Genomic DNA, 25,816 nt, shown 5'->3' with positions numbered 1-25,816 from the left:
GCAGCAGCCTGCAAAGGTGATGACTCGGACACCTCTCTGTCTCTTTCCTCTAAATCCCTCTCTCCGCTCTGCTCATCCATCTGCAGACGCCTTCCCATTACACATTCACATAAACTCTCTCACAGTGCATCCATTTTACAAGAGCGGCAGCAAACAAACGCCATAAAATTGTAACAAATGGAATCTGCATCGACGACACGCGGCGCTCTCCGGAGAATCACTCCGCCTATAAAAACAGGCAGCGCGCTCAGCCTCCGTTTGTCTGTGCAGCAGAAGCACACGGGGTAATGACACAGCCGTGTTCGAGAGCCCATCACAGGGACTCACTGTTTGAACCTCCACACTGACCCCCCCCCCCCCCCGCTAATTAAAAGAAGGGCTCAAAGAGACGGACCCTGTTAAAGCTGATTTAGACTCAAGCTCCTGGGAAAGAAGACAAAGCAATCTTTGATCATTTAGAGACTTTAACTGTACGGGAACAAAAAGGGATGTTTCACGTCGTACATATCCGAGTGCGCTCTCGTCACTGCAGCATGTTAAATAATAACCATGCTCTGTCACTTTCCTTCGTTAGAATGGGAGAGAAACATCTAATGGATTAATTCCTCGTTTCAGTATAAAGTTTCAGATTGGTTTTTTTCTTCATTTTGCCACTTAAAAGGACCAATCAGACGCCACAAGCCTCACCTCCTTCATATTAACACGCATGCTCCAAACTATAAAATAAAAACACATCTGCTTCTTAACTCCGTCGTTGGAGTGCTAAAAAAAAAAATTAAAAAAAAATTGTTCACCACAAAGACGAACCAACAGAAACAGGGATCAACATTATGACGCTGCGTTAGGCGGGGCAGGCGTTGCTGGGCAGAATAGGACTTTTAAAGATGGCCAAATGACGACTGTGCTGGACAGCAGAGTCGCTAATGCTGGTCACACACAGAGGTGTTACAACACGGCTCCACAGGAGAAACCTTCAGTGTCTGCATGAGACTCAACAGGTTGTCAGTTAAATGTTACGTACAGTAAAACACATCCACAGCGAAGTCCGGCGCTCGAAACTTAAAGACCCAGAAAACTGCAGAGGGCACAAAACACATTGATCACAGCGAGAGGAGGATTTAAAAAAAACCTTCCCTCTATTTCAGAACCCGTCGGAAAAACACCAAGAGGGTGAGAGACGGAGCATGTGTCCACGCTCCGAGCGTCAGATAAGTGGTGGAGGACGTGGAGGCGGAGACTAACGTGACGCATGAGAAGGAAGAGAAGGAAGTGTCGGACAGAACAACACGAGCTGAGGCCTCCAACAGGTTCATCAGCTCGAGACGCATGAGAAGGAAGAGACGTTTGTTTGTGATCAGATAATTAGTGCGCTCATTAGAAGGTTAGTGCCCTGAACGCCGTCACGCTGCGAGACGATGGCTAATTGATCCTGGAATATTACAGCCAAAGTGTCGGACAGAACAACACGAGCGTTCATCAGCTCGCCTAAACGTTTAAAATGTGACAGTGACAGTAAACGCATCTCTTCTCACTGTTCAGGGGTCAAGTGTGTTCTTGGACTTTGATGTGAATTTTCAGTAACGCAGCTGAACATGAGACACAATGAGAAGGGAAAAATATTTTTGTTTCTTGGAGCTCGATGTGAATTTAAGAATATTGATAAGCACGGGCTTATTGTGATTTCACACACGTACAAACAGAAGCTTCATTCAGCTGACGTGTGCGACGTGACGCAAGATGCTCGAGGCCACTTTCTTCTTTTCAAAGAAGGTTGGAGACGCCACACACACACACACACACACACACACACACACACACACACACAGGTGCTTAAATACATATACAGTATGTATAATGTATATAAATATAGTTACATTTATTTTAGCATAATCTTGATTCAAACAACCAGATTTCATGCAAGCAAACAAATATGCTATTCCTCCATCACATGCACAGAGCACACTGTTGAGGCCACGTCCCCTACATGCCACGCCCCCTACATGCCACGCCCTCTGCATGCACAGACTATAGAAGCCCGTGGACTACATAAAGTGAAGTATGTTTGGATTATATGAGATAATGTACTCTGATGTTAATCTGTTTAAATGTTCTTTTTATTGTAGTCTTTTGCAGAGTCTGCTTGAGGCGTTTATAAATCCAGAGATAATTCACTCCGAGGAAGAAGACTGAGCGGCACTTCAGCTGAACACACAAACCTTGGATGAGTCCAGATTAGCACACTGTTGTCATCAATTACACAGACTGTGTGTACAGTCAGTGGTAAATAGTAAGTACATAAACGGACAGCTGCGGATACGATCACAGACATCCGAGTCTGAGCGCGCTCACAGCGGACTAATTCATCCTCATCTCTCCCTCGCACTGTATCCTGCAGCAGAGCGGCGCGGGCGCAGGAAGTCGATTCACGCGGGGGAAATCTACGGTGAATCTTAAATAGTTATTGACAGCCCTCCAGTTGGTAAACGTCTCTCGTAGCCCAGAATTGATCGGCGGATGCAAATAGCGCTGCAGCTATGAATGTTTGATAAATGTCGGGTCGGGGCCGAGCGCAGGGTGAAGAGTTCAGAGGTTTAATTTGCAGGGGGAGGCGCCGGCCGTCCCCCGGGCTCCTGTTCAAACTGCAGCCAGGTCCAAAAGGTTCGTCTGTCTGCGAGCATCGATTTGCAACAACATACTAATGTGTTTATCAATGTGCCAAAGTAGGTATAAAGATTAGATATAAGCAGATGATAAAATAGCTGTGAGTGATTAATCCTTTGATTATGTCACTTCCTCTTCCGCTCTTTCACCCCTGCAAGCTTGCACCTTTCTTTATTTATTATTCTAAGATACGTCCATCCATTTCTTTCAGCCTGATATAAAGTGCATATCACAAAGCCCATGCTGTACTTCCATAATGGCAAAGCTTCAAAGCAAAGATTTGATCAAGGAAATAGCCTTTTTAATATTCAATAGAGGCTCCAAGCACGATGAAGGATGGAGAGTAGCCCCCCCCCTTTAATCCTTTACTGTCCGGTCCACTACATGAAGACAAACGCTGCGTGCATGACACTGTGGAGAGTGGAAGAGGACTGGGATCCACCCACACTGTCCTGGCTGCAGAAAGGAGTTTGGCAGTGAAGTGGCCTGTCGAGTACAGCAGGAAGCGTCTTTAAAAACCTCTCACTGAAGCGGCTTTATCTCGTGCGTTATTAGTGGAGATGACAGCGGGAGGATTCTGCTTTAAGGAGTAATTTGGTCGGCCCTCTCTGACTTTAAACCTGAAGACACGCCGATTAGCAGCTCATATTCTCCCTCATTATTCACGTCAAGCTCCATTTTCACACAAAGTGGTTTCAAAGAACGCAGATTTTTAAAGAGTTACGTCATCAGTCGGCTTCTTTTCCTGACTCCTATTTGGTTGATGCATTTGATTAGACGTTACAGAGAAAGAGCGGATACGAGCAGCCTTCCTTTATCGGTGGGAACTTGACATCGTGGCGCACGCAGCGGACTCCTCTGAAATCCCTCCCTCCATGAAATCAATTAGAGACACATCAGCGCTGTCTGAGCCACCGGAGGGAGAACGCTCTCCTCTCTGTTTCACACTTCTCTCTCATGCTAAGAAGGAAATTACAAACCAGCCTATCAGCTGATCAATGAATGAGATGCACGGATTACACCAGGACGGACTGTCATTATCTCTATTATCTATTTTGGGATCAAGTCAGCAGCGTAAAGCTAGCTACACACCACACCGTTTTCAAACTTTAACCGATTTAAGAAGACAGACTTGAAGAACGATTTTTAATCAATCCTCTGAACGCACACATCAGACACCTCGGCGCCGCACACACACGCCTGCAGTGTGTTTGTTAAGAGCACACAAAGATACGAGATCGCACAGAAGCTAGCACGATCAAACGTGACAAACATGCAGGACGGTCGAATTCGTGGTCTGTGCTGTGTGTGTGTGTGTGTGGGGGGGGGGGGGGGGGGGCCGTCTGCTGCAGCGACCTGATCTGAGCTCGATTACGTCTCATAATTCAGCTGTAATGGCAAAAAAAGAAAAAGGTTAAAAACCTGCATATGAAACAAAGCTGATGAATTGCACAAAGAGTCGGAGCATTGTTGGAAAGGTCAGCGACTCCGATGACATTTCTGAGATTTTGTAAAGAACTCACTGATGCACGGCGAGCTCTCACAAACGTGCGACAACAACAACACGGCGTCCTGCAGAGTGGAACATGTTCGCTAATTGATAGCAACCCCCCATTTTCATCTACTTTCTGAGAGTGTGTGTGTGTGTGTGTGTGTGTGTGCTCGGATCACAGCTGAGGCTTTAATTGCTCGATTGATTCGGTTTGGACTCGTGGATCTTCTGATCGTTTCAATAAAAACCGGCTCAGAGGGTTTTGGACTGTGTGAGCTTCTCACACCTGCTGGTCACATGATCCCATCCTCTCCGTCATCAGCTGATCACAAAGCAGACTGATGGGTCATAAACTACGTGCCACGCCGACCTTTCAATGATAAAAAATAATCCGATGAAAAGTTGAGAAAGACGACACACGATCTTCGTTTCCAGTTTTTAAAGACGAGCTCTTAATACAGAACTCCATCTCTCACATGACGGAGTGATTAAAGCACCCGATCGTCCCTGCAGGGAGGTCGATGAAGACGTGAATAAAGACGACCTATAATGAGCCAGCGATGATCCTCATGAAGACACACCCACATCCACATCACGGCTCCAAACGGGAACAACCCCCGCCACTTTACGAGCCGTGACCGAGCAGACACTGACGGGAAACTTCGGCTGGACTTGGACACGTACGCGTTTGACCCGTGCTTCAGGACAGAAGGAACATTACACCCCGTGCATGGATGAACACATCACTATTATCCCACGAGCTCTCACTGTCACCTCGCTCACCTCCTTTTGCATTCGCAGAGCCGGATTTTCCTATTAAGGGAAGTTAATAACTTGCCATTACTCTGAAAATTTCAACCTCAGCAAAAAGGCCGCTCGGCCAACATGAACACACCAACATGCTCTGGATGAAGCACTCGTGCAGTGTGTGACCTCCTTCCACATTCCCCTATAATCTGCAAACTTTGATTAACTGTAATTAATACTCCATTCTTGCTGCCAAGTGAAGGAGGGCACGGTCATTTCATCAAATTTAGTAAGAGCCAGGGGTAAAATTAACTCTGGATTTGCTCCCTCACTGGAGCCATTTACTTTTTAGAAGTCGCTCTTGGAGGGAAATGTGAGGCAACCCAAAGTCTCCTCTGGTGCTACCATGTCCTAGAAAGTACGACGCGCCTCGCTACACGACCATGAAAGTGAGAGCCTGAAGTTTAAAACGAGCACGAAGAAGATTATAATAAATACAGCAAAAAAAAAAAACATGATTCAGCTATTTACTCAGTGGAGGAAGAAAAACAATAAAATGTCCTTTAAAGCAGGGTTTCTTAACCTTTTTGACCTTGGGGCCCAACATTTTCAGGGCAAGGTAGTCTGGGGCCCAATCGAGTGAATGGTTCTGATTTAACTTTTGCGGTCATTTTTATTTAATAGCTATTTGTGTCACTATGTTGTAATAATGAATCCTGTTCTTCATTTGTATGTTTTTTAATCAATATATAACCTATACATAGGCTAATTATGCATAAAACCTTGCACAAGTTAAGATCATTTAATTAATTTTGCTCATATAAAATCATGTTTTAGTGCATGTTTGTCAAATAAGTAACACAATATAAACTTAGCAACAAAAGCAATAACATTAGGTGCTCAATGAAGTTAGGTAGATGTGTTGAAATTAAAATGAGCATTCTGTTTTGTGTAGCGCTGCCCCCCCGTTGCTGTCATTATTTTTTCGTTTTAAGAACCTCTCCATGACGTTTCCATTCAGATTCAGGCCCCGTTTACACGGAGACGCTGTGACAGTAAGACGAAACATTTGGACATGCGCAGTAGTCGACAACAAACAACAATGGCGGCGGCTATGTGCAGCAGCTATTCGCGTTGCATCGTCTTTTAAAACAGAACCTTGATATGATACATCGTGTATGTCGCCGCCAAAAGAGCAACGAACACCTGCAGCAAATAGTTCAACCTTTACCCGAGCACAGGGCGACCATATGCAGCATTTAGGTAAGACCTGGGAGAACTCGCCGCTAAACAGGATGTTGTGGAGGAAGTGGTTATACTGCTGAGTGTCGCGCGTGTCGCGTTGTAAAGTTCCACTATCGTGGCAGTATCATCTAACTGATGATACTGCCTCTGGTGGTCGGAGAGTATACTGCAGGCCAACGATCACGGCCCTTACGGCCCACAGATGCAAACATATTATCCCCTTGCGGCCCTGCAGGTGGCGCTCGCGGCCCTTCGAAGGGCCGCGGCCCTATGGTTAAGAAACCCTGCTTTAAAGGATATTCAACCTTTGAAACATGAATCTGTTTTGACTTTGGGTCATACATGTAGTAGATATGTGAAATGCATTTTTAAGTTGACACCTTCTTCACCAAGAAATAGAAGAAAGTGTCAATATGGAGGATGTTGCTTTTAGAGTCAGGCAGTGAGGCTCCGCCCAGTGAGGTGGCAGTGAGGCCCCGCCCACTGATCTATAACACATACAGAGGAGGGGCAGGATGCACAACCATTCAACAATGCTTCCAGGTTTCTAATGATATAAAGCTTCATGCAAATAGTGAAGTATACTTACAGTATTAATGTAACTCTTCATCCTCATCATCATCCTTCATTTCCGGTGTTCTGATGTCCTCCGCCCTGCTAGCATCCATTGATTCCTCTTGATTTTGTGCGATAAGCAGACTAGAAAATATCAATAATAACATACTGCGATGAAAAAAACACGGAGGAGGAGGAGCCAAGTGAAACATGAAAATATTTAATAAACAAATCCGCTCACAAAAAGTGTCCAAATAAAGTTCATAAAGAAAAGAAAACCGAGGAGACAAAGGACAGACTGTGATGAACCGGGTGATCAGACGCAGGTGAGACTAATGAGACAGGTGAGGACAATCAGAGTAATCAAGACAGGAGGGGAAACACAGAGAGAGACAGGAAATAAGACAACACTGAGAACTACAAAATAAAACAAGGAAGACTGGAGACACAGAGGAGGATGAGATTACAAAATAAAACAGGAAACACAAAACGATCAACAGAGAAACACTAAAACTGAACAAGACAACAACCACGACATGTACGGTCGATGACACACACACACACACACACACTCACACACACACACACACACACACTCACACCTTCATCCAGGTGGATGGTAGAAATACAGCGACAGGCTATGGGAAGAACTTCACCCTCTCAGGCGGAAACAGGAAGTGTGCGTTACCATGGTTTCTCAGTGGCGTCTTGTGTTTTTTTGTAATTAAAAATGTAACGTTCAGTGAATTTATTGTGATTTCATGCAACAGGTTGTCTTAAACGAATGCACAGACAAGCATACAGAGCAGCAAAACGGTTATTTTTGGTTGTCGCCTAAATCAAGTTTCTAATTGAGATTTGACAAAAACATGAAAAGTAGAAAAATAAGAAATTAATGTGAAGAGTTGAGAAGTTGTCTATTTCTTTAGCTACCAATCGGAGGGGTAGTGGGGAGGGGGAGGGTGTCGTGGCTGGTTTGAAAAAAGACCCTTTGCATTTCCAGCATGGAGACCGCCATCGATGGGACTCCAGCGCCCCCTGCAGGAACACACAGGGGACGACACTCAGGCTTCCTCCAGTATAGTCTATGATTCATGCCAAGAACAAGAATTTTCCAAGCATTGATTCTTACATTCAAATATTTAGTTTTTATAAACTTTCCTCCACTACAGTTCGTGACCTTGAGCCGCTGTGAGTCCATCGTGACACTGCAGAACAAATTAAACTGGTGCCCGTTCCCATGCTCCGACATGCTCTGACTGTTCCTGATCGATATGAAGAGAAGAGAAGAAACGGAGCAGTGTCGACTTCTGCACGTCTCGCTCCACTCCAGAGAACCCCCCCCCCCCCCCCGAGCTGTCAATCACACGGCTGTGACTGGAAGGCCGCACACAGCAGGGGAGCACAGCCTTGTGTAGATACAGTGTGTGACGTCTAAATTAACCACATGTACAGTTCAGAGGTGTGTGTGAACCAGATGTGCTCATCGTGCTGAGCGTCATAAGAATGATGATACTTTTATTAAACACTTAATAATGGAGGATTTCCATTAGGAGCAGAGGTGTTGCACCAGATTCAGAAACACTTCCTGTATCCTCGCCGTTAGTGCACGCGTCCTCCGAGCGGGCAGCCCAGGTTTAAACCCGACCTGGGGCATCCCCCACTCTCCCTCTGATTTCTGTTTGAGACTCTGTTTCTGACTTTGCTGCTTTCAAATCAACTCGAGCGGCTAAATGCTAACTGCTAACTGCTAACCGCTCATTAGATCTTGACATAACAGCTGAGCGATCAGGAAGTGGTGCCCCAAGCTCTCTGGCTTTAAACAAGATATGCTTCATCATATTTTCTGAAAGGAACTTTTAAATAACGACTCAGAGAAAAAAAAAAAACAGATAAACTTTTCTGATTGTTCCCTCGTCTGCCATGATTAACCTTCGTGTGAACTAAAGGAAGAGAAGCATTCAAAGGTTTCTGCATCAGTGAAATAACCTTGAAGCTGAGATATTTCCTCCCTCCTTCTTTATTGGCAGCTTTTCCTCATTCTCCACCGTGAACTGTTACTCGATCATTATTCGTGTTTAAGGCTGTTTAAAAGACAAGAGGAGACAGAACCTATCCATTCTGCTGATCTTTGTTTAGCTCGTTCCAGCCCCCGCTAATGATGATAATTGAAGACAGAGCCGCCTGGGCTGTAATTTGGCACACCCCCGACTCATTAATCTATTCTTCTTACACTCAGATTAATGTGCTGACGGTGATCCCCGTGACCTCTGGCGTGCAGGGATGTCTGTCACGTGATCAGGTCATGCACACGCCTCCTCCCGCTGCAGACCACAGCGCCACGGACGACGGCGCGATAATCTGAGCTATGAGCGAGAAACTAGAATGAGGAATGTGATGCATCTGCGGCCGGCTGCCAAGCGGAAAATAAAGATGTAATTAGAAAGTAAAATGAACGCAGCTCAGCTACTGTACACAGATTTTATTGTGCATCCCACAGAGCACACACACACGCACACACACACACACACACAAACAAACAGCTTTGTGCTCCAACAAACAAAAATCAATACGGATTCCTCACAGCTTATCAAACACGATCGCTTTGGATTTTGGACAGGAAGGCAGTTGATTTGAATTGAGTAAACCCCGATTCAGCGTCAAAGCAGTCAGAGTGCTACCTCTGCACGCCTCGAGACAAATACTCACAGAGGCGACAGAACGTGTTCAGGACACTGAAACACAGTGTGTTGTTGCCACATGTCGCTCCCTCTCTGATCCCGGGTTTACGACTCGGGCTGCACAGATTCGGCGTCTAATGGGGGCTCTGATGCCGAACGCTGAGACGCTGGCACAGGGATGATTTATAGTACAGTAGTCGGTGGAGGTGTGCTGAGGCTGTGCCACCCGGGGAGATGCCTTCCATCACATCTCATTTGCATTCACTCGATTCCTGCGCTGGCGATGACTCACAGCGCTAATGAGGCCCCCACAGGACAGGAGAGCGTTCAGCTCACTGTAACGCTGCTGTTTCATCCCTCGCTGCACACACACACACAGGCTGCACATGCACCAGGCTCTATTTGATCTGTCAGGGTACACGACCACGCTGAGACGCTCCTCTGGTTGCTAAGGGTCATTTTACGGTAAACAAGCGGAACACCAATCCTCCGAATGTCACATTTCGATGTCTCGTTTCACCACGTCGATAACGTGTTTTGTCTGCGTCAAAGCTGTGATGATTATTCAACGTCAACAACACAAACCTGCATTTCAGTCATAAATATGCATCAAAGGTGGGAGGTGTCCTCATGTTCTGAGAGAGAGATCTGTTGTTTTGAGCTCTGCCTTTATAAAATAGGACAAAAAAAGTAGCTTGAAGCGAGACACAGCATGACTTCAGTCCATGAGCAGCAGGTAGCGTCGGCGCGTTGCTCTCTGATCTCGGCTCCTGGAAGCCTCACAGTCATACACTTTAAACTTTAAGCAAAAAGTGACATGAAGGAGCCCAAAACACAGTTCTCCTTTTTCCCTTCGACTCCTAACTCGTCAACCTGCTGACTCATTAAACACGAGAGGCGAAAACATATCTGAGAGATTTGAAATACTGAACCAAACAGGTACAGGAAGTTATTTAATAATCAATCATTACATGTTTAAAAAGTATTTAAGTACATTTGACATTATTTACAATGTACAATTAAAAGGTTTCATATTCTGTAAAATCTCCTCCATGTTCTTCGAACATGTGTCTCTAGTCTCCAAACCCTCTGATGATGAGAAAAGTCCGTCCTCTCCACGTCTCAGAAAATGTGTGCTCAAACAGGCCGTTTGGAGATTTTCCCTTCATGACATCACAAAGGGCAGTAGCCCCTCCCCCAGGTGGGTGACACTCCCACAGCTAGGTGTTTGTTCTGCCCTCTGAGTCTGCCTTCTCACCGTAAACAATAGGACATGGAGCCAGAAAGCAGCGAGTACACCCGAGCCCTTCCAGAGAGGGGGCGTGGTCAGACACAGCTCATTTACATATTTAAAGCTACAGACACAGAAACAGCCTGTTCTGAGCAGGGCTGAAATAGAGGGGTTTATAGACATGATCAAATACAGGATCAGAGTGGATTTACAACAACACACTTCACACACATGATGAAGAGGAGCGAGGACACTGATTTCACCTGAAGAGGAGGAGGAGATCATGTGACCTTTAAAAAACGTTCACTTGAACTAATTGTGGACTTCTTTTTCAACATCGTTAAATGGAAAAAGGCTTACCGGGGAGGCTGTAGTCCTGGGATCAGACTAATCCAGATTTATGGACACAAAATATTCTCGATCCTTTTTTTCTTCTCTCATTTCAAAATCCTTTTTCGTTATTTGCAGATAAGATTTCATCCTGTTCTTTAACTTTATTGCCATCACTTTTAAACAAAGTTGGCCCTCGAGTAAGTGTCTTACATGATGCTCGTCATAACCTATGGAGGCGTCTGGAAGGCACGTGTTTCCATGGTAATCTGTTTGTGCTTGATGTGTTTGCATCTTCTCAGGAATGTGCAGATAAAAACCTCAGCTTGAATAAAGCTTTTTATCTGAAGCCCTTGGTACATTTAAAGGGCACTTAAAGCCTGTTTTCCATGGCTACCCAGTGATTGTTTCTCCGACAGACACACACACACACACACACACACACACACACACACTCACACAATACACCACATGCACTGTTGTTGGATTAGTTTACATCTTCTTTAAGAGAAATGAAAACCAAAGTGTGTCATTGAGTTGTGCAGGGACGCTGGCTGCCTACTTATCGTCTTCACCTTGTTCCTTTCATTTCTTCATCCTTCAAACAGATCACCCACACACACACACACTGACGTCCCTCCTCACAAACACACACACACACACACACACACACGAACAGTGCTGAATATTGTCTGCAGAGCTCTAAAAACCAAAGGAGAGGAGCCTTTTGTCCCCTGAGTTTTTCGTGATGTGTGGTTTGAAGTGGCTCAGAGGGAGAAGAATCCTGTGAAGAGGAAACTCATCTCGTCTTCTGTGTTTGCTCTCATCTCACTTCTTCAGCGCTGTGCATCATTTTCCGGAAATAGTAACATTCACACACTTAGTTAATCCTCAGAAAAGCGAGTGCACACAGGCTGCACGTATCCTGCTGAGGATGAATTATTCAAAGGGAAACTTCTTTCCTTGAGTTTGGATGCTTCACATGGGCAGACATCACAGGAGGGGGGGGGGGGGCTGCTGTGGTTAGTGATGTCACTAAGCAGGAGTGATGTTATGTTTGAGCATGAACACGTTGAGTCATGTCTCCTGCAGTATTCATCTGATGTAGAAACAGTCGAAGGAGTCTGACTGCACGAAGCCTCGATGTTAAAGCTGAGACCGTAAATCCAGCCGCTTAAAGAGCGGCTCATTACACACACACACACACACACACACACACACACACACACAGTCAACATTTTATTGAGGTGCTGCAAACATTAATTAGTCATTTATTCGTCTCTGTTTTCGATTCTCATTGATGAACTTATTCCCTTATATTAAAGTCATAACTGCATCTTATATCATGGATTAGTTTTAATGATATTTAAGCCTGTAAGCCTGATCAGATGTCCACTGGGATTCTGCAGAGATAAACATGTTTACGGGCAGACTTGTATATTATATTATATATATATATATATATATGTTGTGAGGCCAGCAGCAATCACTGACATTTACATCAATAACTTTAAAGACCAGCTTCACTGCAGCCACGACGGAAACACTTAGAGATCAGAGTGTTTGTGAGAGACGCTCCTGCAAAGAGCGTGAATCTTCTAAAGGCTGCAGCGTGAGTTTAGGGAGGGTTCACACACACACTGGTCTTAAAAGAGATAAAAGCAGGGCCTAGGTATTAAACAGTAATCTGATCCTATGAAAGAGACACGATGGAGGCACTTATAGAAGTGTGAATGTCAAAGTTAGAATCAGCGAGACGATAACGAGCTCTGGGGCGAGTCTGTTTGTGAAACGTGAAACTTCATCACCAAACACACCACAGACTCTGGGAGGTCTCATTCTGTCTGTACCGACACTCATCTTCCACTTTCTCTCCTCCTCTCCCCGCTCGGCCTGCCCTTCTCCGGCGGATATCAACAGGATGTGTTGACTCCGCTCAGTAACGGGACGAGCAGCAGGAGCCTGGAGGAGGAGCGGCGCTGCAGTCTATTCTGGGCCTTTTTGTTTAACCCAATTACAGAGCGGCGTTGTGCTGACTGAAGCAGCAGCAGTCAGGTGAGGTGCGTCCGTTAAAAAAGTGGGACAGCGGCGTTATAGAGATGGAAGAGTGAAGGCACTGAAAAACAATAAGAGGCTGCTGATACAAGGAGAAAGAAATGATTTACACACACAGAGCCGGAGCGTGCAGGATGAAAAGGCGGAGTCAGGTCAACGCATGACAGCGAGCGACGCCTCTCTTCGACCTTGGCCTCTATCTGTGTTACCGCTTCAATCTGCCAAACAGTCTCAGGGCGAAGCAGACATCTTTCCACATCTTCATCGGCCTCAGAATAAATGTAAGTCCTGAGATAAGCCTGGCTGCCGTGACAATGAAAGCACGAAGCCGGAAGATAAACGAAAGCACAGCAGAGCCACCTGAGGCCCCGTCGACTGAAATCAGCCGGCTTCAGAGTTTTTCTCTGCAGGTAAATGAGGTAATCATGTGCGAGCGTCCGCAGAGAGAGGCGGGAGATAAAGAGCCGGCTGCCTGTGGGAGGCTCTGCTTTGAAAAGAATCCATCCATGAGCTGCTGAGTTTAACGCTCTTCTTCTCCCCCGGCCTCCGCCCTCCAGACAGCTACTCCGCCGCGCCGCTGACGGAGGAGACGCGACGGCGTCTTCTCTGCCTCTCTTTTGTCAGTTTGTCTCTGTGCGATCGTCTTCAGTGTCTCTGCTTTCTCTCACACAGCTCAGATATGAATCACTTCTCCCCCTGAGCGTCGCACCGCTCCTGTGAGACCGAGCCCCATCATTTCATCTCAAATGAACTTAATTTAATCTGAGAGCCGGCGTGTAACTAAGAGACACATTAACTCATCTTACAGAGATTCTGTGTGAGCTCTGAGAGGATCCTCCGTCCTCTTTCTTCTGCTGAGCGTACCTCATGAACCAGGCGTCGTATTAAAAGAGAGAGATCAAGAAAATGGATTATTAGCGGAAACCTTGCAGCAGAAAACCTGGAAAAAAATAAACAAATCTGAGCTCCCAAAACCAAAGATGTGAATCAGGAAGACCACAAGCCGAAACACGCCGGTCTAATAAAGTTCTGGTCCAGACTTACTCCGCGCTCCTTGGAAGTTTGTGAAGCTCGTCACAGCGTGCTCTGCTTCTTCAGCGGTCGTGAGGTTTGATCACTTTCTCTGTCAGAGGTGGGAAAGGATTGGAGATGAGATCCTCATTCCAGTCTGTGGTTTTTGGATCGTTTACTCGAGTGGACGCACAGACGGTTCAGTGAAGGAACCGTCTCCTGAGGTGAGACGTAGAAAAGAACGACGCAGCCACGACGCTGTGATGTTTCTATAATCCAGTGCACAGAGAGACATGAACCGTAGTTATCGCCTGATTGTTTGAGACTCAGGAATCCTCCGGCCTCCTCGGCGTGGACAAACGCGTCGGTGTCACGGGGGCTTCTGGGAAATCATTAATGTTCCAGGTGACGCTGAGCGCTGCGGGCGGCAGATGTGGGGACTTGTTAGGAACTTTATCTGCCATTGTACCCTTCAACAGACTTCACTCCTAATTAGGTCTCCATGGAGACGGCGAGACATCTGGACTCTTTGCTGATGAATGAACTGAATCATGTCCTTTCACACACACACACACACACACACACACACACACACCTCTTTATCTCCACCTTGTTAAAGTAATATCACACTAATGGCATGCAGATATCTGTCACATGCAGCCTGTTGGAGCTTTAACTCCATCTAGTGGACGTTTTTATATTGCATGCGGGAGAAAAAAAACCCCCACACACTTCTGCATTGCACACACTGCAGCAGCATGACCGTCGAGCTCCCCCTGTGAGCTTTTTGTTCCACATTCATGCTGCACACAACACCAGTCCTTCCTGCAGCATCAATCCGCCCGTCTCTCCTCCGTGCGTCGACTCTGCATCTTTCTGCAGACGTGTCATCGACTGCTCAGCGTACAGGTTGGAAGCTGTCGTTGGTCCGAACGGCCACAAAATGTCAAAATCGATGGAGCAGTGAGGAGCTCAGTGGACGATGAGGCGGGGGAGTTTATCTGATCAGATACGGAGAGACTGCACATAAAGAAATACTCACGGGAGCCATTAGTTGTAAAGGTTAAATGTTGTCGTAAAAAGGAGATTTTAAAGCTGCATTAATCAATGTTTTTATAAAAATAATGGCCACTTTATCCAGTGCAGAGTGAGAATGTCTCTCGTGGTGGAGAGGAGGAGAGTTGACTCTGCACTTTCTTCAGCCCTTGTTGGTGTAAAAATAACAGCTTTCAGATCTTTTTCTGGCTGCTGAGCTCGGGTGAGGAACGCCACAGTGTTTGGCAATTTTCTCTCAACTCAATTTTTCGGTAGTTTTGGAAGTGGGTCAGCGCAGGATTAGACTCCATCTCGGCCTCATTGGAAGTTGTGAAACAGAGCTGCGAGGCCTGGAGCTGGCAGCTGCAGATTCTGTTTGGTGAGGCTTCTGCTCCGGCGGTTTACACACCCGTACACGTTACCTGACGTTGAATGGGACTCACAGAACCCAGGGGAACACATGAGCCAGACTTCAACATACAACTGGAGCAAAAGTTGACCTTCTGCAGGGAAGGAAATAACTCCAAGTGTTTACCCTCAATATGAGGCAAAGTAAAGACAAAGGAGGGACTGACGAATCCTGTCCAACGTGGATCCAATCAAGAACCTTCTCTCTGTGCTCAGCGTGTCATATTCAGATTTACATGCACACATGTATTTAAAGGCTCCTGATAGGTCCACTGAGCTCCGTGTTTAACGTGAAGGGAAGATGTGTGGAGGACGATGATGCTGCACTTCATCAAACAGACTCTTTAAAAAAAAAAAATCTCTTTTATTCACATTTTAAAGCTGAAAAACATTTACAGTTAAAGTACCGTGAGAGAGAGAGAATCACGAACATGAGGAATGATTACAAGGAAAAACATTTCAGGACATTTTAAAGACTAATAAGTGAGTGAGTCTAAAAATAAATAGAATAAGAATCAAAGTGGACGTTCAGACGTGGAATGTATTTTAGTTGAGCACTGAGGTAGATGTGCAGTTTAAAGTCTTTTATCTCCCTGTGAGACAGAATCAGAGCATAAAAGCATCGAATCCACCCTGCAGACCGCATAAAGGCACAAAAGAAGGAATGATGTGTTAAAGGAGCAGTATGTAACTCTGACCCCTGCTGTTTCAGATAGGTACTGCAGTCTGATTTTAAACCTAACCTCTCTCCATGTTTCAAAAGCATCTCCAACATTGATCCTAGTTTGAGCAGCTTTCTGCTGCTGGAGCTTATTAGAAACATGCAGAGGCTTTTTAGCTCGGGTACAATCACTTCTATCTGAAGCAGTTCCACTGCCCGCTTCCATCGCTGCAACACCTGTTCACCTGATAACTGCTCTCATATCTGGCAAACCCAGGGGCGTCCAAAACGGCCTTCAAAGCCCCGCCTACCTTCTCTGGTCCAATCAGATCCAGAGCATTCAGGAGCAGAATCTAAAGTTGGAAGGAGGACATACTGGCTGCTGCATTGTTAAAGAGAAGTTTCCTTCATGATCACAGAGGAGGCTTTCAGTCAGTACATATCTTACACATCGTTTCTTGATTTCAGACAGTCTCACTGTAAACAACACAGCTCTTCATTTACACGATCCTTCGGGCAGTGACGTTGATAAAGTGCTCACAAGTGAACTGTGGTCATTTCGTATCAAAGAAAAATAAACTCCTCGTCCAGCGGTGGCACTCGGTCTTAAAAAAAAAAAAAAAAAGTACCCGTGTCATAAAAAAATAAGACATCAGCACAAAGTAAAAGCAGCTGACAGCAGTTTGGAGAGATGGAGACAAAGCTGCAGCCTGAAGCAGAAGAAGAAGAAGAGAACATAATCTACTTTAGATTCTTTTCTACCGTCTCAGAGGAATCTTTAGGGGAAACATTGAGGCAATAAAAATGTCCTTTAAATGTCTTGTCTTCTTCTTCTTTAAATCCAGTGAAGGCAGATTTAATCTGACAATATGTCATACAAGAGGAGGTACAGTAAGTCACAGACTTATTTCAGTACAAGTTTTCTTCAGCCAGGGAATCTGAAAGAAGAAGAAGAAAACAGAATGAGTGAAAGGGGGCTTCAGTTTGTGTAACCTTCAGAGGTCGTGCAGAGGTCAGAGGAGGAGGATTACCTTGCTGGAGGACTCTCTGCATGTAGCGGTTGAGTTGATGCAACTCAGTGTTCGTGTCATGGCGTCCCAGCTGCAAACTGAAGGGATCCATGAAGGTCTCGGCAGGCAGCAGCTCCTCGTGGAGGCTCGGGGGGGGGGAGACCGGGAGGAGCTCCTCGTGGAGGCTCGGGGGGGGGGAGACCGGGAGGAGCTCCTCGTGGAGGCTCGGGGGGGGGGGAGACCGGGAGGAGCTCCTCTTCTCTCCCGCTGCACAGCAGAGCCGACTGGAACCCGGGGGACACGAACCCCGGGTTGGCTGCGTTCAGGTCTTTGAGGATGCTTTCGAACAAGCAATCATCGAGGACCTGCACATTCTTCAGAGGAAGAGGAGCGGCGGGAGGAGGCCAGTCACACGTGGTTGTAGGTTTGGCCGTGTTTTGAAGCGGGTTCAGGGAGTGACACGCCGCGAAGCTGCTCGCCAGAGAAGAAATCTGCTGAGCCAGGATGCTGATCTCTGCCTGCTCCCGCTCGCTGAGCTCTGACTCTGAGCAGGAGGGAGACCGGTTGGGGGTAAGAAGACTGGAGTGCATGGGCAGCACAGGTTGGGGGACATGCTGCACATGCACGTTGCTGCCCCCTTGTGGCTGCTGGAGGAGGCCGAGGTCCTCTTGGTGAAACACGCAGTCCACTGAGCTCTCACACATTTCAGACACAGACAGGCAGTCTGGGACTAAGCGAACGTCTGATGCACAAGTTTGGAAATCAAATGTGGGCGATGAGGAGGAGGAGGAGGAGGAGAGAGGAGTGAGGGCGATGAAGGCTGCATGCTCAAAGGATTGTTCGGCGGCTGAAGGCGGCGAGCGGTGACAGGTGAACGCTGCCTCTGGGAAGGAGCACTCAGGGGAGGACAGCAGCTGATCTGTGTAGCCATGCACGTCCATCAGGAGGTCACGGCTGAGCTCCTCCTGCTGCAGAGAGGAGCAGGAGGAGGAGGCGGGGCTGTAGGGAGGGGTGAAGAGTGCCAGACTGTCACCTGAAAGAGCAGGTGAGCCGTCGCCTCGGGAGGCGGCGCGTGCCACAAAGTGAGCGTCGCTGTCGGACTCCCTCGGGGCTCGGGCACTTTGCCCCTCACTTTGGCTGTCAGACGTCCTCCGCCTTTTAAAACATTTAGCGCCGCTGTGAGTCTGAGGCGCGTGTTGAGCTGCGACGTGGCAGGACGCGGATGGTCTGAAGGCTTCGCTGCTTATTCTCTTCTGCAGAAATCTGGCCTCTGTTTCACTGCACATAAAAAACAAAACAACAAAGTTAGTGTTTGCAAGTTGGAAAACTTTTCTTGCGCTGTCATCTCCGCGCTCCTGGAAAAGTTACGTTGTTGTTGTTGGTTTTTTTTGTACCTGATGATGACGTTTGTGCAGCTCATGCCCTGAGAGAGCTTGTTAGCCTGAATGTAGATCCAGGGCCATGACAGATCTTTGCACTGCAGCCGGAGCACCATCTCTACCCGCAAGCCTTCGTCTGCGTGCACTGGACGGGACAGAGGGAGAGACATTCAGGGTTATTTGAATGCACACACAAACAATGCACAGAAAGAAATCAGAGCGGTGCCTCTGCATGCGGAGGAGACAAAAGTTCACATCTTCTTGCTCAACGACAACGACAACGTCTCAGGTCAAAGGATTAACTTTCTCTTGGACGTTTCTATCAGCTGTTTGTGTGCAGACAAAGAACAAATTTCAAAAAAATAAATCACTGCTTTTCACTGATGGAGACATCAGAGAGTCATCCTCTCTCTGTGTTGTGTTTTTTTTTGTTTTGTTCATCGAGGCTGAAATCAGTCTGGATGCTGTGGAGGGTCAGGGTCATGTCTGATCCCTCTCAGAAGCTTCAGAGCTCAAGTCATGAGCCTGTTCTGCAGACGTGAGACGAAGACGGTTCGGAGGAATGCAGGATGTCAAAGTGGGAAGACATCGACACAAATGTAAAGGACAGACACCTGAGTGTTTACGTACTCAGACTTGTGTGAGACTCTGCGCACAGCGACAGATCTTCAGGATGAACCAGACTGTACCACGACCGGCCGCACAGCTCTGCAGAGGAATACCCCAAAACATCCGAAACACTGAAGAGAGAGAGAGAGAGAGAGAGAGATATCCAAACGTGTGTCAGCAAACATTTTACTGGCAGCTGTTTAACAGAGGGGGCGGGGCTTGTGGACTTACCTGTCTGACAGCTGGGTGAAGGTCATGTCAGCTCTGTGGACGCTGTCGAAGCCGAGACAGAAGCTGGAGTCTGAGCTCTGCAGGTGGTTCACCGTGGGGGTGCAGAGGGCCACAAACAGAGGCTGTGTGGGGGGCGGGGGGGCCACTGAGGAGGGGGGCGGGCCAGGGTGAGGAAAAGAGCAGAATCTCCCACTGACCAGCACGCCGCCGCCGGCGCCGCCGTGCTGCAGCTTGAAGGCTTTGGAGGTTTGCATTCGACAAACAAAGCTCCTCTCTGAGAGGAGACAAGGAACCATGTTTACATCTCAGTGTCACATGGAGACGTTTAACAGCGAGAATCGTCCTTTAAAACCGACCTGGTGATGACTTGTTCTCGACGTCCAGATTTGATCGGAGAACATCGACGTCATCGGGATCCACCATGTCGTAGAAAGTGTCTCCTTGAAGAACATCCAGCTGCAGACAGAAACATGGACCTGTTAGACTGAAGCTGCCGTGAACAGAAGACTCCTGATGTAACAGGGAGCCTCACTGTCTTCTTCTGTGGTGCCTTCAAAACACCACAGAAGAAGACGTCTTTGTATTGATCCCAAACGGTCGGTGCTGGAGCGACCTCATGCAGACACTCACTCTGATGTGATAGAAACTACACATGCTCACCATGGACAAGCCCAGGTATTCAGACACGTTTTCGGACACGTAGACCAGCCGGCCCTGCGGCGTGGTGACCAGGACGAAGCCGTGCAGCGCCGGGAGAAAGGCCTGGTAGGGCGGGGAGCGGTGTGACGTGTCGGCAGCAGCAGAGAGTCCTGAGAGAGGAGCAGAGAGAGTGAGCCGAGGAGACCAGACCAGGCCGAGCTGAGAGCTTCTGCAGCTTCCTGTTCTCTTCTTCTTCTCTCCTGATGTTTTACGTGGATCAATCAGCAACATGTGTTTTGAATTAGTGATTCTCTGTCGTCATGTGGATCTCTTAACGAGATTCTTAATGAAACTTTAAACACCAAAAAAAAAAAAAATCTGAATAATAAAAAACAAGATTGCATCTCTTTTCTTTTTGTAATCTGAAAAAAGTCTCAGAGCTTTTATCCAATCAGATCTCTTCTCCACCGATAAGGCCGATGAGTGTGAACGACCTCTGAGCTCTTCGTCTTACATCGTTAATGAACAAATAAAAACTCTCATTTCGAGCCAAAAGTGAAAATAAAACAAAAGTAACGGTCTGAAAAAGGAGGGAGGCAGAACTCAAACATCCCAGCTCTCAACTTTTTAAATCTTAATTCATTCATTAAGTATTTAACGACAAACAATCCCAGCGTATTAAAATAAACAGAAACACAAGAAGAGGTTCAAACCTCCTCTCCTCGTCCGCACACCTGCAGGAAACTTTGATTTATAATTGTGCTTTGTTTGCACACTCAGACTCCTCTCAGTCATTAAATCATTTAGGCTGCTCTCTCTCTGCAGGAACCTCAGGTGTTGGTCTCACACTCACCCTGCAGGAGCACAGACTTCCTGATGAAGGTGCAGATGGCGGCCATGGAGTGCAGGTAGGACAGTCGCTCCTGGTCGTCCCGGCTGATGGGCAGCAGAGTGCGCATGATCCTGATCTCGTGGTTGATGTGGTCCCTCCGGGCTTTGGAGGCTCCTTTGGTGGATCTATGAGACACCATGGTTTGCTGAGGTCAAGAGGTCCGAGGAAATCTGAGGAAAGTTTTTTTTTTTTTTCCTACTGCCGAGGTTCAAAAGCTCTGCCTGCAGTCATCCTCTCCAAGTGTTCGGAAAAAGAAACAGAAAACAGAGATTGGTTGGAGCCTCCTGCTCGCTGTGCAGCAAAGTTTGAATATCAAAGGTTCCTATGGAAACTGCTGATATGAGAGCGTGTGTGTGTGTGCAGCAGAGAGGAGGCTCTCTCTCAGCAGACTGAGTGTGTGTGTGTGTGTGTGATCAGTATCTGTCCTGGTTTTTATAGCTGTCAGAGCTTCAGCGTGGGCGGCTCACTCAGAGGGAGGCCGGCCTTCTGCTGCTGCCTCATTACCTTATAAAGTGGGAGTCCTCTGAGCGGGCCGCTCACGTCACCGCCACACACACAACACCACAGAAGGACAGATTTACCCGTTTTGCATCTCATCAATGAAGCCCCATTCAGAGCTGTATAATTACAGAGTAAGATGACATGTTTTATCTGCTGACTGGAAACTCCTCAAACTGTGACGCTGCTCTCTCATTTCAAGTTTTTACAACATTTTGAAATGTGCACGTTTTGTCCTGTGTGTGTTTTAAATGGATGCTTTTCTGCAGACTCAAGAAAACTCTTTAAAACACAAAGCTGAAGGAAGACTTGGATCAATGCAGCTGCAGCATGCATGTCAAGCGGATCATTATATTTATAAAACAGGTCGATATTCTCCCTGACATGTTTGAAGACGACCCCGATAAACGTTTGTTGTGCACATTTGTTGTTTGTGTCTTTTCATGTCTAAAGATGTATTTTTGGATTTGAATGATCGGCTGCTGTTACTTGTTGCGCTGCTCGTCTTGTCCAGGAGATTATTAATCTCAACGAGTTTTTCTTTCCTGGTTAAATAAAAAAAAAAAAAATACATATAGAACACACACACACAGTTGTAACTTTGCTGCAGACTGCAGTAAAAGGGGATTAAAGGCTCCCTGTGGAGCAGCACCGCAGGCAGCAGAGCAGCTCGGTTCAGCCACTAGAGGAGCCACTGAGCTGAACCTTCTGCAGGAGGAGCTGCAGCAGATCTTCTTTGTGACCCTGATGGTGGAACATTCACAGAGTCAGGACGGATGAATCACATCTTAATGACGCGTCCAAAAACATGTTCAAAGTTACAGGAGAAACTTTCTGCATGTGATCTCGATCGTCCTCGAAGTGTTCAAACCTTTTTCATTTAAACATGATCGATAGTGACCCGTGCCGCAGCAGGGAAACTCCTGCACGCTGTCGTCAGAACGGCCTTCTATCTAACACCCGTCATCGACTCTGCATGTGAGTCCAGTTACTTATCGACGTGAACATGATGACATACACTGTAGATGTCAGTCCCCTGTGAGTAGGAGCCATGCTGCTTCATCGCCTCCTTGTTCATTGTTTTTACACGATTCTGATTCTTACGATCATCTTGAAGTTTTAAGCTCCACAGCTGATGGTTAAAATAATCTATTTAAATAGCACAAGCAGGATCAGCTCGGGGGTTAACTGTCTTCCCCCGGGACAAATCGGACATGAGGCTGCAGGAGCTGGAGATCAAACCCCCGACTGTCCAGTTGAGCCACAGCCTCACTTTTAACAGGTGGGTAGACGATGTCTTACCTGTGCACGCTGCAGTCTGACGACACGCTTCATAGTGTAAATTTGGGGCACTGGTAGTTATAGTGGTGAGCGTGCACGCCCCATGTGCGGAGGCTATGGTCCCAGAGAGCGGCAGGCCTGGGTTTGAATCCGGCCTGCCAGTCATCCCTCTCTCTCTCTCTCTCTCTCTCTCTGACTCTATCTGTCCTGTCTCTAAATAAAGGCAGCATACAAAAGAAGCCTGAAGCGGGATCGATCGACCGATCGATGAATTCATGCATTTATTATGTTCGCACTTTATCTCCTGACTTTTAAAATGTTTATTTATTCGCCTTGTAAATATAAATTGTTTGTAATTATAGAAAGAGGTGAAAGTCCGTAGAGCTTCGTTCCCTCCTCGCACCCTTTTTATTTTCTTTGGAACGTGTGCTAAACAAATAAACTAAACTAAATCCCCTCCCCCGGTTTCTCCACCCGTTGAATTCCGAGCATATCGCAAATGTTTGGGCAGGGCCGCCATTTTTATTCTTCATTGCATTTAAAGAGACACACAACAAAACGGAGCGTTCAGAGCGTTCGATTCATGTTATATTTGGCACAGATGTTTCGTTTAGATCACAGGGGGACAGTCTGAAGAGGGGGGGATAATACGTCCTCTTTAAAGTGACAGAACTTTAATTTACTTCATTTTCACGTTTTAGGATTCAAGATGTGAAGCAGCCATCCGTATGAAACTCTGTGATCATCCATCCATTCTTCTTCTTCTTCTTCATCCTGCAGAGAAACAAATTGACCAGCTGTGTTCTTGAAGAGTTTCTAACTCGTCACAAACGTCAAACAGCCTGAGAGGAACATGGACGCCTCTGGGATGTAAAACCACACCTTCAGGAAGAAGACAGACTGTTTCTGTTTCGAACCTCTGTGTCGGGCTGACATTTACGTTTCCTGCAGACTGGACTCAGTTATTGCTGCTTGATCAAAGAATGAAACACGAAGCAATGAAACCAAAGATGTGTCACAGATCCTCAGAGTTCCGTCTGCTCCTCCGTGTCTCGTTGTTTAATCTGCGAACAGAGCTCGCAGGCTGCCGGCTGTGGCAGAGTTTCCACAGAGAGATTTAACCGAGTCTGTTCGTCACTCCACTAAGACCCTGCTGGAGGAGAAGTGAGCTGCAGGTGTGACGTGACGCACTGAGGCTGACTCACGCTCCACCATGACTCTCATCCTCATCATGAGGCTACTTTCAGGACTTTGAGGGGACGGGGTCTGAAGTGGGACAGAACGAGGTATCATAGTGAGCGTCAGCACGGCTCCTCTTTGTAATAATGAGTTTAGAAAGAGGTGCTGTCCTTCTGATCACAGTAATGGAGGGGAACAATAGCCCATCAGTGGTGGTCTTGACCCCCCCTCCCCCCCCCAAGTCTGAGACCAAAACGAAGCCGAGTGAAGACGCTTCAGATTCCGAGATGAGACCGAGATCTTTGAAATGTGGTCTTGAGACTGAGAATGATTTTGAGTGCAACCCTGAACAACACCTGACATTTATTTAGCGACTTTGAAAAGGCCCGAGGACGCGTCACACGGTGGAGTGAAAATAAAGAACAAAACCTGGTAGCATGCATCGTTACACGCCTGCTTGGAGACTCGTGAAGAGAGGACTCGTTTCTGTTCGACATGTTTTTGCACACGTCCTCGGAGGGCTCGTGCTCTTTAATGCATCTTCTTCTTCTTAAATCCCCCTCTGAGTGGTCTGAACGACGCCGGGAGCAGAGAACTCGAACTTGAGTGAGGGAATCTCAGAGGGACGGGGGAGGAGGGGGGCGGGGGGGGGGGGACAAGACAAAACAAATCACTCTGAACAAATCCTCAGTCTGATTGTGAAGGGCCGCAGGGACGCTCGGGGTCCTGGAGGGAAATTAGAGAGTCATTTAGCTGAGTGTCTCCTCGCATTAACGCCTGCGTCGCCGGCCCTGCAGGCTCCGGGGCCAGACAGAGGGACCCGGCACAGCCACGCTTCCTGTGTGCGGCGGGGGCCAGGCGGGACAGGGTGTCTCTGCTCCCTCGCTTTAAGCTGACCCCACGTCTGTGGCCTGCACTTAACACTGCAGATAACAGAGGCTTTATAGCAGGCAGCTGGTGACAGACAGGAACAGACTGGAGCTGACGTTCAGGGTGAGACACTTTCTACTAAGGGGACCCCCCAAAGCAGCCGCACGCGCCCCATTAGGGAGACTGACAGGCAGTGTGGGGGGGGGGGGGCGGCGGTGGCTTCAGAGCACCCACAGAGGTAGACGTGAAGACTGTTCGAGGAGCAGATTCAGCTCTGTGAGTTTCTGCAGGAAGCAGAGCTGCAGAGTTCAAAGACCGCCGAGCGATTAACGACACGTACAGACGCTCCGCTCCAGAGGCCGACGTGACGTTAAGAGAACGAGGCCACGCAAACACATTTAGAAGTACGCAGAGCTGTGAAGGGTCAAATCAGACTTTTCACAAACTCATCGACCACCGATGCTTGAACGTGCAATGTGCAGAGAAACCAGGAGTAGAGCTGCTGTGAGCAGGAGACTGGAGCTGAGGTCCAGGGTGAGACTCGCTCATGGAGGACGAGCAGACCGGCCGGTTGCTGCAGATTCAGCGTGTGTGCGTGGGTGTGTGTGTGTGTGTGTGTGTGTGTGTGTGCGTGCGTGCGTGTGTGTGTGCGCGTGCGTGTGTGTGTGTCTGCAGGAAGCAGAGCTGCAGAGTTCAAAGACCTGCGAGCAGCTAACGACACGTACAGAAGCTCCAGGAGGAGAGCAGAGAGCAGCTGGCGTTTTATGATCAGTGAATCAGAAGACATCGTATGGATTCATTAGTTAGTGCTCCGTTTGATTTTATTTTTGGTCAAAGTAAATCTAGAGAAACAGGAAGTGTTCGATGTACCATGAAGCGTCCAGATCGAGTAAAACCTGCAGCGTGCACGTTTGACTTTAACTTACACAGACAGGGTTCAAAGAGATGAGCTGACGGCGAGCTGACGGCGAGCTGACAACATCGACCGTCCTGCATGTCGGTTTGTTTTCTGCTGAAGTCTCGTCTGCTCACTCGAGTCTCTCGGAGATCTCGGCTCGGGGAAACGGCAGGTGTGAGGTTCTGTGGTCTGAACCGTCCGGGTCACTGCTTCCCGTC

General features: G+C 47.3%; 1 protein-coding gene across 1 annotated transcript; it reads right to left on the bottom strand.

Moving 5' to 3' along the window:
* Positions 1-15,777: 15,777 nt before the first annotated feature.
* On the bottom strand, positions 15,778-21,251 carry npas4l (neuronal PAS domain protein 4 like). The gene is given in 9 exon segments (XM_079362573.1): positions 15,778-17,050; positions 17,144-17,233; positions 17,235-18,400; positions 18,517-18,646; positions 19,132-19,241; positions 19,342-19,615; positions 19,698-19,797; positions 20,002-20,150; positions 20,834-21,251. Coding segments are annotated over 9 exon segments (2,226 nt in total). The 5' UTR covers positions 21,012-21,251; the 3' UTR covers positions 15,778-17,021.
* Between the last annotated feature and the right edge of the window lie 4,565 nt (positions 21,252-25,816).

The sequence above is a fragment of the Symphodus melops genome (assembly GCF_947650265.1).
Source record: "Symphodus melops genome assembly, chromosome: 15".
NCBI classification, from domain to species: domain Eukaryota; kingdom Metazoa; phylum Chordata; class Actinopteri; order Labriformes; family Labridae; genus Symphodus; species Symphodus melops.
The sequence above is the reverse complement of the archived record's forward strand: the minus strand, read 5'-3'. Positions and strand labels throughout refer to the sequence as shown.